At 37.2% G+C, this 14,979-nt stretch overlaps 1 protein-coding gene and 1 long non-coding RNA gene across 3 annotated transcripts in view; both read right to left on the bottom strand.

The window, feature by feature from the left end:
- Positions 1-1,076: 1,076 nt before the first annotated feature.
- LOC139971092 (uncharacterized) lies at positions 1,077-5,222 on the bottom strand. Its single transcript, XR_011794315.1, has 2 exons — positions 2,530-5,222; positions 1,077-2,495 (listed from the first exon to the last, which is right to left on the bottom strand). It is a non-coding gene; the product is annotated as an uncharacterized lncRNA (long non-coding RNA).
- Positions 5,223-12,019: 6,797 nt separating this feature from the next.
- LOC139971088 (uncharacterized) overlaps positions 12,020-14,979 on the bottom strand; it is a 61,972-nt gene continuing 59,012 nt past the window's right edge. For both annotated transcript variants that reach the window (XM_071977277.1, XM_071977276.1), the window contains exon 13: positions 12,020-13,018. In XM_071977277.1, coding sequence (XP_071833378.1) covers positions 12,805-13,018 — 214 coding nt within the window. In that variant the 3' untranslated portion in view covers positions 12,020-12,804. The remainder of the gene's footprint in view (positions 13,019-14,979) is intronic.

The following is a 14,979-nucleotide window of genomic DNA, read 5'->3' on the forward strand; positions in this document are numbered from 1 at the left end:
ACAAGAAATGATGGGTATTGGCTCCAAATATGCTAGGAAAATGGCCAAGCATGGTCTGGTTAAGTGAATTAACATTAAGAAGCTTGTCAGCTGATTTCCACATGTTTCTCTGCTAAAAAAAAAAAACTTCTTATTTGGGGCCATTACAGTTCATTTTGTGTGTGTGTGTGTGTATGTGTTGCTCAGGGGTTACTTACAATCAGGGAATGAAATAAAATGCTTAACCAATAGAATAACCCTTAAAGGTTGGCGTAATTGTGACTTTGTATGGCATGGCATATATCATTTTTTTTTTTTTTTATATATTTCTTTTCTATTTTGAGGAGAGAGGGTGAGGGGAGGTGTGGACAACGACTATTTGCCTTTTTGGCCTTCCATGGTGTAGATCCTATGTTTCCAACAGCTAAAAATTGTGGATACTGTTGTACCAAACTGGCATAGAAAAGAGCCTTGGGAACCAAGACCGCAAAAGGAAGTTCCATATCCATAGAACAGTAAATAAGAAATGAATAAAGATAGTAAAATTAAATTAGACAAATTTGGCTGTGTGGTTGGTTTTATTTCAAATTACAGGTAAACCATTTGATATTCACTTTCTTAGAGAATTTTTTTTTTGATATTTGTTGATCTGAATGGCAAGAATTGTCTTTGTTGAAAAAAAAAGTAACAAATAAAAAAACGAGTAGTTAACAGGCTTGCAATGTTTATCAGTATTACTTGTGTTTCCTTAATAAATCATTCCTGCGGAAGTCACAAAGTTATGAATAAAGTTTTGAGCTGGCTTAAAATTATTGATAGCTTTGTTTAAAGTGATAAAGACAGGATTTAAAAATTTAAAAACAAAAAATTGTTCAGTTCACATTATTAACTGATTTTCTTTTTTCATTTTTTCTCATATTTTTTTCGAAATAGTAGGCTTATTAGATATTAGTTGCATGCTACTCTATCATAAATGATGAATGACAAATGTAACAATAGTATGCATTATTGTAAAAAAAATAGTGTATTCAATTAAAAAATTAAATTTTTTGGAGGTTGCCAATGTAATGTTTATCAGCTTGGTGGACATTTTCTTATTTCGAAAGCTTACTTAAAGCTTACAAATAAATCTAAGAAAAGCATAAATAAATGTTTGAGAGAAACTTGAGAAAGTGACGAGAAATTGCTTTATAGTTTGCTTGAGTGCAACATGTGAAGCATTTGTTTTTTTTTTCAACTTTTTTTTTTAAAGTAAAAATATTGTTAATGTTCTAAAGTTTTCTTTTAAAGGCAAGACATAAATGGTTGCTTGATAAATTTATATATCTTAGACACAGCACAGTAACCACAAATGCACTTTAAAAGTTTAACAAAAAATTGAGCAAAATTTAATATTAAAGTGTGTTAAGTTTTAGTCTTAGCAATTCTTCCACAAAGACAATTTGGAGAAGTTACGAGAGAATTAAAGAGGACAAGAATATGGCGGAGCTTTAGAGATGTTTTTTTTTGTTTATAAAAACTCGTCATAAAATGAGATAAGCAAAAGACTGTGCAAACAGCATTATGTATGATGATGACTACTTTTGTTGAGATTCAAGCAGAGGAGGATGAGCAAGTGTACTGAGAATTCCAGATTTGATATTGGAATGTTTTTTATGAAGATGAAAAAAAGGTGAAATAGAAGAGATTGAGAAAGATAACAGTAAAAAAAAGAATGAAAACACTGCATTTTGTCCTCTTTTTGTGTTCAATTGTTTTCCATACTTTTTGAGGCTATTATTAGACCAGAAACAGTTTTTGACTTCCTGACAGGTTACAACAATTTCTTACTAAAAAATTTACCATTAATGAAGAATTGATTCCAATTGCTTCAGGCAAGAATATTTCTCCATGATGGGAGGATGATTTTCCGTAACCATAATGCGTGTTAGGCCAGAAGACTAAAATGAAAGTTCTATGAGGGTCACAGCTGGATCTGGTATCACCGCCTACTCACCGATGATACACGATACTATCAATTTAGCAAGTCTGAGATGGACACTGTTATTTTTACGTCCAGCTGTTCAATAGTGATATGAATCAGATGTCCAAGACCGACCAACATTCAGAATGACCAAAATAATTTCCAAGCTTGCTTATTTGACCAAAACAACAATCCTCTTGAGCAGGGTCACCACACGTTAACTCATCCCGAAGCATGTAATATACTTGTCACGGCAGTTCTTGCGGAAGAATTTCATATGAGTTTGGAGGAGAAGCGAGGAGAAAGAAGAAAGTTTGTATTAAGCAGCATCTAACACACTAAATTACATCCAATTATTCACATCCTAGCTGGCATACAGTACTAGAAGGATATACACTGTTGGGTATAGAAATGCATTTTCCTTGGGATATAGTTAAAGTATATGCCTGACTGATAATTCACTGAATATCTTGAGTGGACACATCTCTAAGGGTACACTGACCTATGTGGGAATACCATATCATCAAAGCATCTATAATTAAAGTATTTTTACCTCGTCAAAGCATCTATAATTAAAGTATTTTTACCTCGTCAAAGCATCTATAATTAACAACTGTAGTGGGCATCTCGCCGACCTATAGCATAACATTCAGGCACCAAAAACTACTCTCGTAAGAGATCCATGCAGTTAAGAGCACTATTTCTAATTCAATATATATCAGATTGAAGGCTTTAAGCAGGTCTTAAACTGCCATCACAGAACTTTTTATGTTTTACTTTACGACTATCAAGTGAATATCTCATTGGACATCAAATCATCCCTCACTGAGCAAATTGCATGTTTGATTGTTATGAAATTTTCGAGTCCTCAGATGTGGCTTTTGATTTAGCGTTCTTGGACTCCCCCAACAACAGACCGGCTAGCTGGGAACCCAGTCAAGAATTCGGACTATTCATGACTTGTGCTCTGTTACATCAGTGACAACTGACCAAGCCTCACAGATAGCTTCTAATAGATGATGATGGTGATGATGGACTTGGAAGTAAAGTTGGCACAACCTCCTTCCATCTAATAAGTTTTCAAATCTAAACGAGCTATGCGATAGATTCAATTTCTTGTCACTGTTGACAACAATCATGTTCTAAAGTCTTCATGCACCTCTCTCCCTGCCTATTACCAACCCTCCTACTCGCGAGTATTTGAAAATCTTCTTGTCAATATATTGAAGGTTATTACATGTTAGGATCATAAGCAAACACTTTCCTGCCATGTATTGAACTCAAATTTATTAAATAGATGAATATTGACCCCATGGATTAATCAGGTTAAGCATCATTTGGATCTACTTTTCATACTGTGAGATTTAAATATACTCAGCGGTGGATGTATGATGGCAAAAGTGGAATGTTGGAAGTTGAAAAAAATTGGGGGGAGGGGGGGTTTCCTTCCCCCACATCCTAGTATGAACATTTCAGAAGCTTTTATCTTCCATTACCTTTCTAACAAGATTGACATGATTACGTTATTAACAAGATTAACCAACTATGGAAACACAAAGAAGACAGTTAAATTCCTACGTTTTAATACATACATCCAGCGCAAATAACAATTTTATTTGTTTGGGTGTGGAGAATTTGATAAATTAACTCTTTCAGATCTTTGCACATTCTAGCTACCTTGAGTTTTCTTATGTTGGAAACAAGAGTTGGATCTAGTTGATAATTAACAAAAAGTGCATCAGTAGGAACTTGCGCCTTATACTGAGCAGCTCTCTGTTAATTATTTACGATATCTCCATTTAATAGAGTCTTTGTAAAACCCAAAGTACACTGGTAATTATTTCATAGACATCACTCATACTACTAGAGAGTCCATATTATTTCCTGACCTTTTCTAACAACTTTATCGCTATAAAAGATCTACCATACATTTAATTTCTTACCCATAAATATATACTTCCACTCAAAGAAGGAAAAAATAAAAATAAATGACTGAATACATAAGCAAATGAGAAAATAGATTTTGAAAGGGACATCCAACACATGTTTCATCAAGGGCAATGTTAACGGTACTCTGATCAGGCACAAAAGAACTAGGGTGTCATTATGTAGTGATATATCACCCCAGTGGTTAGTACATTAAACCTCCAGCCTTCCTAGATTTAAAGGGTAAATGTAATCAGAAGGCTGCACGCAATGCCTGGGTGCTAGATGAAAATGAGGGCGCTCATCCAGTTTCATCTAAAACATCAAAATCCTAACAAAGGAATTCTGTCACCAGGTGTGTGTGCCTGTGTTTGTGTGTAGTAGATTGGATGGTTTCAACTTTGGTGATGTAAAGGATTGGAATTTGGTTATTTTATGGTGACAATAACATTATATCCTCATCCTCCTGTGAGAAATGCCATAAAAATGAGATTATGATTGTTTTGCTGGGTTTGCAATTTGAAATGGCTGTCAACAAGGAACTAAACTTAGCATAAACAATGCGTTTAATATCATACATCAGTGAATGATTGTACAAAGGTATGATAGACTATAGTAGAGCTAAAGTAAAAAGCATCTGCTGGATTGCTTCAGATGTATTCATTAGAATGGTGGGGGGGGGGTGGTGGATGGGGAGGGGAGAGGTAGGGTGAAGAGAGGAAGAGCTATTCTCAAGGACAAAGTTTGAAGGAGGGGTGAGAGAGGACTCTTTGTGTCAATGTCTGAAAACATTGTAAATATTATTATAACTCCAAAAGCTAGCTAATGCGGCCAGAACGTATCTTCCAGTTTGCGGCAATGCTCTATTTGTACCCAATGATCCCCTAGACCTATGGACAATACACTGCAAAGGAAGGGATGTAATGAGATTGGGCTAGAGGCTGGCGTAGACTACAATTCCAGCAATTTGAGCGAACTTCTAGGAGATTTCAAAGAGTGGAATTAATTACGCATGTGGTTTTCTTCCATTGTCTTCATATAAACATTGCCACAGGATTCACTTGATCTCCCTTTTTCATTTGCTTATGTTTTATTTATCACCAAGTTCATCAACTAAAAGCCATACACAAAAGGGTACCATCTGGGAAAACTTGACACAACCTACTTTGTCAAGAGAATGTGATACGTTCCTGCTCTGCTCGACTCATGAGGTGGTCTCTATATTATTCGTATATGACTAGCTCTACTTCATGGATTAACATTATAACCTGTTGAGTCATCTATTATAACCTGTGGTTAAATTACAGAAAGAGAAGCAACTACTGACACTCTGGAACATGCAAGGTGCACAATTATAAGCGGGTTCATCCCTCCCCCCCCCCCCACCCCACCAAACATAATATGACTTATTTTGACAAACTAAGCTTTTGAGCATACTGGAGTAGTATAATTAAAGCAGGTGATTTGCATTTCATTTTAAACTGTTGCTTCTGACTGAGTACCCATATTACTATTTACTGCACCATGTGCCTAGTACTTATTACTCTACCATGTGCCGATTTACTGTACTATAATCCTAGTTACCATTCCATGTTCTTATTTACCGTGTCCATGTTCCTAAATTACCACAATTCTATTTACCATCCCTATATTTCCTTTTTTTTACAAAAACTATGATCCTATGTTGATGTACCCTACCACACCTGGCCCTGTGCACATCTTGTGCCCTCCTCCTACCCTACCTCCCTATTTTAGTTACAATCTGCATCTGTGGAAGTAACAAGTCCATGGAATTAGTTAATTGAGAACAAAATACATAAAAGTCCAGCAATCAGATGCAAAACCAGAAATTCTATGAAATTGTCACTTTCAAGGTAATACTGGTTAAAACAGCATTAGTTGTATGTAATGTAAGTAACCAGGGAGCTATTATTATTTTATGTAGCTAACATACTGTAACCTAACCTGTCTAACTGGACATCAAAACCAACTTGTAAAACTCATCAACTGAGTGATACTGCCCCTTCCCCCACCACACCCCCACCCTCCTATCCCCTCAATACATACAGCTATGTAGTTAATTTAGCATAGTCTACCAAAGACAGCTTCATCACAGAGATACAGGATAAAGCCATGATATCTGTTTATTGATAGTTTTATTATTAAATGGCTGTCCATCTAGTACTGTAGCAATCTTCTGACCTACATTTGCACTTTTTGTAGCATGCTCACACTGCAGGAATTTGAAAGGAATTTGGATAGCAGGGTTATAAGTCAGCATGAAGCCAAGTTGAATTTCAACAACCGATTCACTGATAATCTCCGGAGCGCGTCAGTAGTTAGGACCTACTTTATTTCTGAACAATGAAGCAGTAAAAATTTAACAGAACAACTGGCATGGAGCAAAGTGTACACACCCAACAGATGTTCAGTACCCACTGGGTTAAATGTGTTCACAAACTGGGTCAAATTTCAGTCTATTTTAAGTCAAAGTATCATTTATTTTTTGAAGCAGTACAAAAATACCAACGGTCAACAGAGGAAGGAGGGAACTGGGCCTGGATGGATGGTAGCCACAACCCCCCATTTAAAGACTTTCAACGTAGTATTAGAGGATAATGCATATGTATATGAGGTAAGTAACTGTGTGTTATAAATTGGCAGAAAGCTCATGAAAACGTGGAGTTGGGGGAAGGGGGTGGGGGGGGGGTGCAGCGAAGGGGAAAGTGTGGAAATAAAGCCAAGCTGCTGATTCCAATATTTCATTGATAAATTTACAGTGATTAAAGGTATGCTGTATTGGCCCCAAATATGCTAGATATTCAAATATGGTCACCTTTGGTCAAAAATTCTTAAACTGTATTACAACCTTCGAGGAAATGTTCCTCACTGGGACATTCAGTCATCTTGTGTGTTCCTTAACAATGTTTGAGAACAATTAGGAGAGTAAAGACATCCAGGAAAGTAGTTTATGAGAACTTCTAGCAATTATAGCATGCTATTATTTGGTGCCTATACGGACTACCTTCAAGCAATTACAAAACACAGCATGAAACATAGTCGGAAGTATATATGCAGCGCTGACCATATTATACCAGAACAAGGTTTGTACATATATATCAATCATGCACTGCATGATCTTTGGCAAAAGTGAAAATAATTTAGTCACATATAATAAGGCAATATTCAGAACATGGCATGTGTCTTAAAACATTTCATACAAAACATGCAAATAACAAATATCTCTTATGGAAAATGTCTGACCTTTTCCTCAGGCTGGTTTCTTGAAATAAAATGTGATAAAGTAAAGTAAAGTAATTTCATTGTTATTGGATTAATAGTATCCCATAGTACCCAAGAATTTAACCAAAGGTCAAGGCGCGTGACAACGGACTTAACATTACCCCTACACGTGGGACTTATATACAAAAACCAGTGCACGGTACGTAAGTGTGCAACATGCGATAAATGTTGCACGACATACCCCTCCCCCCCCCCCGTACAAACATTTTGGTTGTACCCCTGCCTGTAAGTTGACTTCACATGACATTTGTCCAAAACCGATTGCAACCCTATAGGGTTTATTGTACTCACCAAGGGAGATCTACATACCAAGTGTGAACTTCAATCAAGATGTACTTTTTGGGTTATCCTGTTTACAAGCAGGGTCACATCACATACAGAAACATGTATGCACACGCCATCACTATCCGGTTCATTCCTTTTGCTTTCGGCAGCGGCGAGGAATCAAAATTAATCTGGTCTGACAAGTAGTAATGTATTATTAAATGCCATGAACTCTGACCTCTTTTTGTGGAGTGGACAGAGGGGTGTGAGCTTTAAAATAAGAAAATATAGTATACATATAGCATAAATTTTGCATACTATATAATGCAGCCTACAGAATTTAATGACTATGAAAAATTAACAAGTTTAACAAACCTTTATCTCTTTGTGTTGCTCTGAACGGGTTAGAATGGTAAGTCACTTTCCTGACGAAATAGCAATTTGTTTAATGGCATCCAAAGGAAAGACATCAAACTTCACACCATGGTCTAAGTTTGAGGTTATTTGTGCAAAAAACAGCTTTCAGCGACCTATTTCTCACTCTTTCTTCAGATTTGTATCCTTTTCTTTTTCCTTAATAAAACAATATAGTGCAGGTCTACCGACCTTTCACTGAACTGCTGCTAACTATGAGCTAGTTCTAAATTCCAACGTACCTCTTCAAAGACACCCCCCCCCCAAAAAAACCAGCGAACCTTTTCAAAGACACCCCCCGTCATGACCTAATTCGGTTCTTGTCTTCAACACCTTTATACATAAGGAAACGGTGATTATTTATCTCGAAAACCGAGAAAGATCATAAAATGCATATTACAAGTATTTAACTAGATCTTAACAAGAACATGAATATGAAGCCATGTAATGATATCTCCTGTCATGTAATACAATAACCACGAAATATAGTTTCTGCTATATTTGAGTAGAGGTTCACAGGTTCTAGTATTACCAGAATAGATCATTAAACACAATTTAAATCCTACAGCAATTTCGATCCAACTGCAATATTTCCCATCCATAAATTGGAATCATACTTGACCAGATCGAGCAAAGATTATTTCCACAAATGTGGTAAGTTGTAACATTGTGTGGCAGGGTGATCTGCATTGTGCATGCATGAGATGGTCAGTGGTGGGTGGGACGGGGGGGGGGGGGGGGGGTGGCGGGGGGCGCGGGTGCAGGGAGGTGGGGTCCTGTTGAAAGGACCTAAACTGAAGGTGAAATAATATAAAGTATAATATTTCATATTATTAAAATTATAGTCACTTATATATGGGATATAATTGGTAAAATAATTATTGTCCACCCTGCAACTCATAAAAAGCTATGATACTCTACATAACGTTTAAAGCAGCATTTGCACAAATCATGACCCACACACCATGTATAGGGATGCAATACGTCCCGATTGATCGGGATTGTCCTCTCATGACCCACACACTATGTATAGGATGCAATTACGTCCCCATTTATCGGGATTGACCGCAAAGTAAGTTTTCCCAATTTCTAAAGGCCTCTTTGACGTTCAAAAAGATCTCTGTTTCTATGATGCATAAACCAAGATACACATGTAATATGCATCACCATACATGACCACATCAGAAGCATGATATGATCTCTTTGATACAAAAACATGCTTGATGGTCGACTGGGCTTTATAGTTGCAGCTACAGTACTGAGACTATAACGTAGAAAAACATAGCTATTTCGCGACATCAGAACGTTAGTATCATTTAAGGTATTTATGTGATTTAGACTGTACCGCTTAGCTATTAAAGTTGGTACTAATGATGTGTACCACTTTTCAACTGATATGGTAACACACAGACACTGAGTTAGGATTCATGGTTTCTCTCTCACAGGCATAAATGCCCACATACCAACAACATACCACCAATACACTGGAGCAATGATCTTGAATCGTGCAGTGAATCTGACCCACTAAAATAACTAGGGTGCTACAAGTTATTATTAACTTTGCCACATTTTGAAGTGTTTACGTTTATATATGTCAGTTACTATGTCATAGAATGTGAACGACTTTCACTATTGGCAAACTAACAACCTTTTGCTTTAACCACTTCACTCGCGCAAACTTAGTCAGTTGTGATAATTTGCAGAATATAGAGACAAATTGTTATTTATAGCAGAATCTCTCTCATAGACATTAAGACAGAATCTCTCTCATAGACATTAAGACAGAATCTCTCTCATAGACATTAAGACAGAATCTCTCTCATAGACATTAAGACAGAATCTCTCTCATAGACATTAAGACAGAATCTCTCTCATAGACATTAAGACAGAATCTCTCTCATAGACATGAAGAGTCATGGGAGCAGAAGCAGTGTGATTATTTAATATATAAACGAGCCCTTAAATAAACTTTTATTACAAATTCCTGAATACCACAAAATGGCCTTCTACTCAAACTTTATGAACAGCATCGTCCAATATACATGAATATCTCTACAAGATCTAGCCTTATTTTGGTAGGGGAGGGGGGAGGATTTCAAGCAAGGACCCCCCCATAACCAAAGTATCACTATGCCAAGAAACTAACAAAACTCTTAAAAGATCTAAGTTATCAAATGGATGCCAGTTTTTCAGTGTTTACCATCTTCCATGAAGATGAGGAATATTTTCTAGCTGCCTCTCAGGTGGTTCTCTTTTGTCTATGACATACCTTTCAGGGAAGTTCTATATTCGTTAATAACATGGACTGTCCACATGGTGGTTAAAGCTCCATGAATTTGCCGTCTGTGCGGTAGCACTTCAGTCGTACATTGTCTACCCCCTCCCACCCCCCTCCCAACCCCCCTCCCCTCAACACAATTACCGTCAACCATAATGTACATTTGTCACATATGAATATACACCAAGAAATGTCTGAATGGAGCATACTTATCCACCCATACCCTAAAATCTGTTTTGGTTATTTGTACACTAGTGTTCAATAATGACATCCCAAAATAGCTGATTGTCTGTATGAAAGGCAAATATGATTCTAACAAACTTGATGAAGCCACTATATGGTTGACTTGCTCACAATGGGTATCAGGCCCTTGATTTAGTCTCCTTTGTAACACCAGGGAGCTGCTACTCTTAGTAGCAGCTCCCTGGTAACACTATGTTAGTTAGCACCAACCTTAGTAAAAATAAAAATGTTTGGTATTGTTCCAGCGCCTGAAGGGCAATGCCATAAAGTCTTGCACTTTGCAAAAACGAGAACCCCAGTTTTTGTCAAGGTCAATCAGTTTGGTGATATCTTACTTACGACAGAGCTCTGAAAGTATTAAGATTAAGAACTTGATTCTATACTGTCCAGCAATCAACAATTTTTTCTGCAGCAACATATTTCTTTTCCCACCAATGAAATGGATTAATGCTAGTCATCAAGTGGGACCCCCCACTGAAAATGACTTGGAATCACCGTTGGCAACTCACAACCCCTCCCTCCTCCCATCCTAAGAAAAAGGCGACTCACAACCTCTCCCTCCTCCCATCCTAAAAAGAAAAAATGCACGCGGAGGCACTCCCTGCATTATTAGACCTGTCTATGAATGTGAAAGGTGGCTGAAACTTTCAGCAGGATCTGAGAAACTGATATAATGAATTATGAAAATATCTTTGGTAAATGGATCTCCCAGTCCTCCCCTAGCCCCCCCCCCCCACAAGAGAATTGGTATTAACCTTGCTTAAACCAGTCAAAGGAGGAAAAATTGACAGTCACAAACGACATGCGGCTAGGACCAAAATACAGAAAATGGATTTGATGGTGAGGAACCCATTAGTATACTAAACTTCAGTGCCTGTCATACATGATTCAAACAGTGCATACCTCGCATATCAAAATAATTTAACACAATAGCATAGCAAGATCACCTGCCTGCTGCACAACATTAACAGGTAAACATAATCAACCCTCAAAGTCAAACTTGATACATTCTGACAACTCCTCAGGGGAGATACTTTTTGAAGACTTCAAACAGATGACGATTGCCTACTTAGAAACTAAGATTATTTTCCTCTATGTCAAGAACTTCAGAGAGAATATTATATCACCTGATTTTATTTGGATCGACCAGCTAGCTCCATTAGTTATTCATTGATCATTAATACTACAGCTGAATCACAAGATATCCAACTGATATCGTGAATCGATAAGCATCATTCAACTTTCCCTGCTTTATCCCTGCTGTTATGTACGACGATTTCACGTTGAAACGACAAAAGAGGAATCATGTTTATAATCTCTGAAAACAGCAGAAGTCAATTGACCATTTTGGTTTCTCATTTTGCGTGAACGTTCAGATCTGACTTCACATCACCATGAACCACTTGAAAAACACTTTAATGTGATAATTCATGAACTGAAGATTTCTACTTAAACTACATAAACTGTTTCATGTGGTCATATCACCTACATTCCACCCATCCATCCATCCTCGGCAACCACACACAATAGCAACACAAAGAGGTGTAGCAAGTTTAACCTGCCATCTGTGTGCACTTTAATTAATTCATAACATTTTAGCAAAGAAAAAGTAAAACGACAAAAATAAACAAAACAGGAAGAAAATAAACTTGGTTCAACAAATTATCTTTTATTTATGAGCTAAAGGGATTAATATTGTGCATAGACTATAACCATGTGAAAAATACCAAACACATGTAAACATTTATGTGAACATTAAAAACCTGGTACCTCCCTCTTGTACGACATGTGTCTAACACATATCTACCAAGAGGGATCAGATTTTTTTAGGTCACCTTCTCTTTCAAACCTTTACTTCACCCATCCCATCCACATCCTCCATAAATCTCATTAACCCTGTCTCTAAATCTGAGTTGCATCACTTGAAACTTGTCACAGAAATATTTGGGGTATTTCACTTCAAGGTCATCAGTATCTCCTGTTTGAGCTGGGAGTTGGAACTCTCTTCCAGGTTTGAGAGTCAAGCAATCGGTTTTTCTTCAAACTTCAAACTTAAAAGCAATACTTTTTCCTCCCTGAAATATCTTATTGTCTTCTCTCAAACCCTCAATGTCTGGGGAAATCAATTTTGGAACGTTACAACAGCCAGGAATTTATGCTGCTGAAAAGTTATAAAGAGCAAACGTTTAGTAGATTGAAAATTGCCCTCAAATACCGATGAAAGTTTCATGCGCTCCTCTTAGCAGTCAAACTCAAGAGATAAATTATGACAAGGGAACACACTATGGCCACACAGGTCCCACCTACTCTGCATCCAGTAAAAGTCAACTTTTCATTAGTACTATCTTCTCTCTTTCGACTTTATTACTTCATGTATCCAAATCGCACAGAATGAAAAACAAGGAAATCAACCTCCCGAATATTATTATTTTTATTATTTCCACACGGCTGACAATCCCCCTCTTATGAAATTTTTCAGTCTGGCTGTCCTACTTGGAGATCCTCTGAGCGGTGCCCTCCTCTGAGTGAACAGACGACCCATTCCCCCACTCTGGGTATCTCCCGTTCCCGTGGACAGCCTGCAGATCCAGTATAACATTTCACTCTCGTCCTGGGCCTGAAAGAGGTATCGTGCTCCATTTGTCAATCTGTGGAAATTTTAAAAAAAGGGGGGGGGGTTTTGACATATGTAATTATAAGCAAATGTGAATTATCCTTACTTTTGTAAATTCTATACATGAACCCTCCCAACTTTAATATCTACTCACAATCTCTCTTGTTTTGAATATTGAAAACTAACATCTTTCATTTAGATGTACGTCTGCTTTAATAAACCTCGCAGAACTAACAGTAAGGACTTGCATTGATAATGGTGAAAGGCAGAGATGTGTGTAGGAGTAGGGGGATTGTAGAGGTTGACTAATTACTTAGCAGCTAAAACAACATTTTCACAGCTACAGTACATATTATCTGGACCACATTTCCGAAGGCAATCATATCAAGCACAAATGCATTTCAAATTTTTAAGCGAGATTAATAGCAAATCATGCTATTTTACTGTAATTCCAATTATGTCCCAATATGTTTACTTCACCCATCAGGGAGCTTATCCATCTTCCCTGATACCCATTTAGCCGCCATCTTAGTTCCTCCTCTCCCCCTCCCATTCCCCCTCCCAATCCCCGCCCCCAACTCCCTTTGCCTTAAGGTCAGATATCTCCTCTATGCTCCTTTTACCTCCATTATTTTTATCACCCTGTTTTGTGTACATTTAAAAGATACTTTTGTATCAAAGATACATTCATCCACCCAATGGAGAACCTACCTACCTGTAAAACTGTTCTCGTGTTTCATTTTACAATATCCGCAGCAGTACACACTGCCTCCCTGAATCCTGCATGTACTACTTCATGTATACATACAAAACTTTCAACTTTCAATATAACCACATCCTGCTCGGCTATCATGTCAAGTGTATTTAATCTTTAAAGCACGTCTTTATGAAACCTACAAAATGTCAATCCATAGTTACAGCACAAGATAGAAGTTCCTTAGCAATGAGTTGGCGTGCTTGAATCTCAAGAGATTGTAAAATGCGTTTTGTTTCTATCATGCGGGGCATATTGATCAAACTCTTTTATGTCATTTATACCATCAGGCTATCATAAATTCATTTTGATACAGGCTGCCTCTATGGGGTGAATAAATATCACTGGGTCACAGGTCAAGTGGTATATATGTATGTATTTTATATTATATCTAACTCCACCCAACCATAAATGGAAACTAAGTACTTCATTCTTTCCTTCTTGTACATGCATGCATTCATCTCTTCAATTTTGTATTAAAAATGTAAACAATTAATAAAGCAAACGTTTGTCAATGTTCTATATGAAACCTGATAGTTTTAAACTTATTGTTTGTTCTATAAATATGCTTAAAGACTTGTTTATTACAGATTTCATAACATAAAACAAACATCTATTGTTTCAATGCCCCAGTTTTACAAGCAACCAAGGTAAGATATCATTTTCTTTCAATTGAAGGAAATATCACTCTCCAACATTTGTCATGATATGTATTCAACAATAAATATAGTATCTATTGATTTTATTTTCATAAACTTTGAGAAGAGCACAATTTTTGCAAGTCCTTCCTGACTTGCCAGTGTTAAAATAACTATTCAAAATAATTTGAAACACACACATCTGAATTTTCATAGCTTGATTTTGCTTGTCTATCATTGGAATATATAGAAGTTGTCATGTTTATGGACACTACTGAATCACATAGAGCCACTTTCGGCCCCCACACGTGATGTGGAATGAATCTGTCAACGATATTGCACGTACGAATAACCAAAACAAGGTTTATAACACATTGATCATACATAGTTTTAAACAACAAAGTGTTAAGACTGGTTTTCAAGGGCGTAGGAACCGGGGGGGGGGGGCTGGCTGGGGGGGGGGGGCGCCAGCCCCCCCAGTGAAAAATATGGGGGGGCGGAAGTATCGTTCCGCCCCCCCGATCCGCAAGTCAGAAAACCCCTTTTTCATTTCCAAATGAGAAAAAAATCTCATTTGAAGCACCAAATTGCATCTAAGGCCAG

The sequence above is a fragment of the Apostichopus japonicus genome, chromosome 8 (assembly GCF_037975245.1).
Source record: "Apostichopus japonicus isolate 1M-3 chromosome 8, ASM3797524v1, whole genome shotgun sequence".
NCBI classification, from domain to species: domain Eukaryota; kingdom Metazoa; phylum Echinodermata; class Holothuroidea; order Aspidochirotida; family Stichopodidae; genus Apostichopus; species Apostichopus japonicus.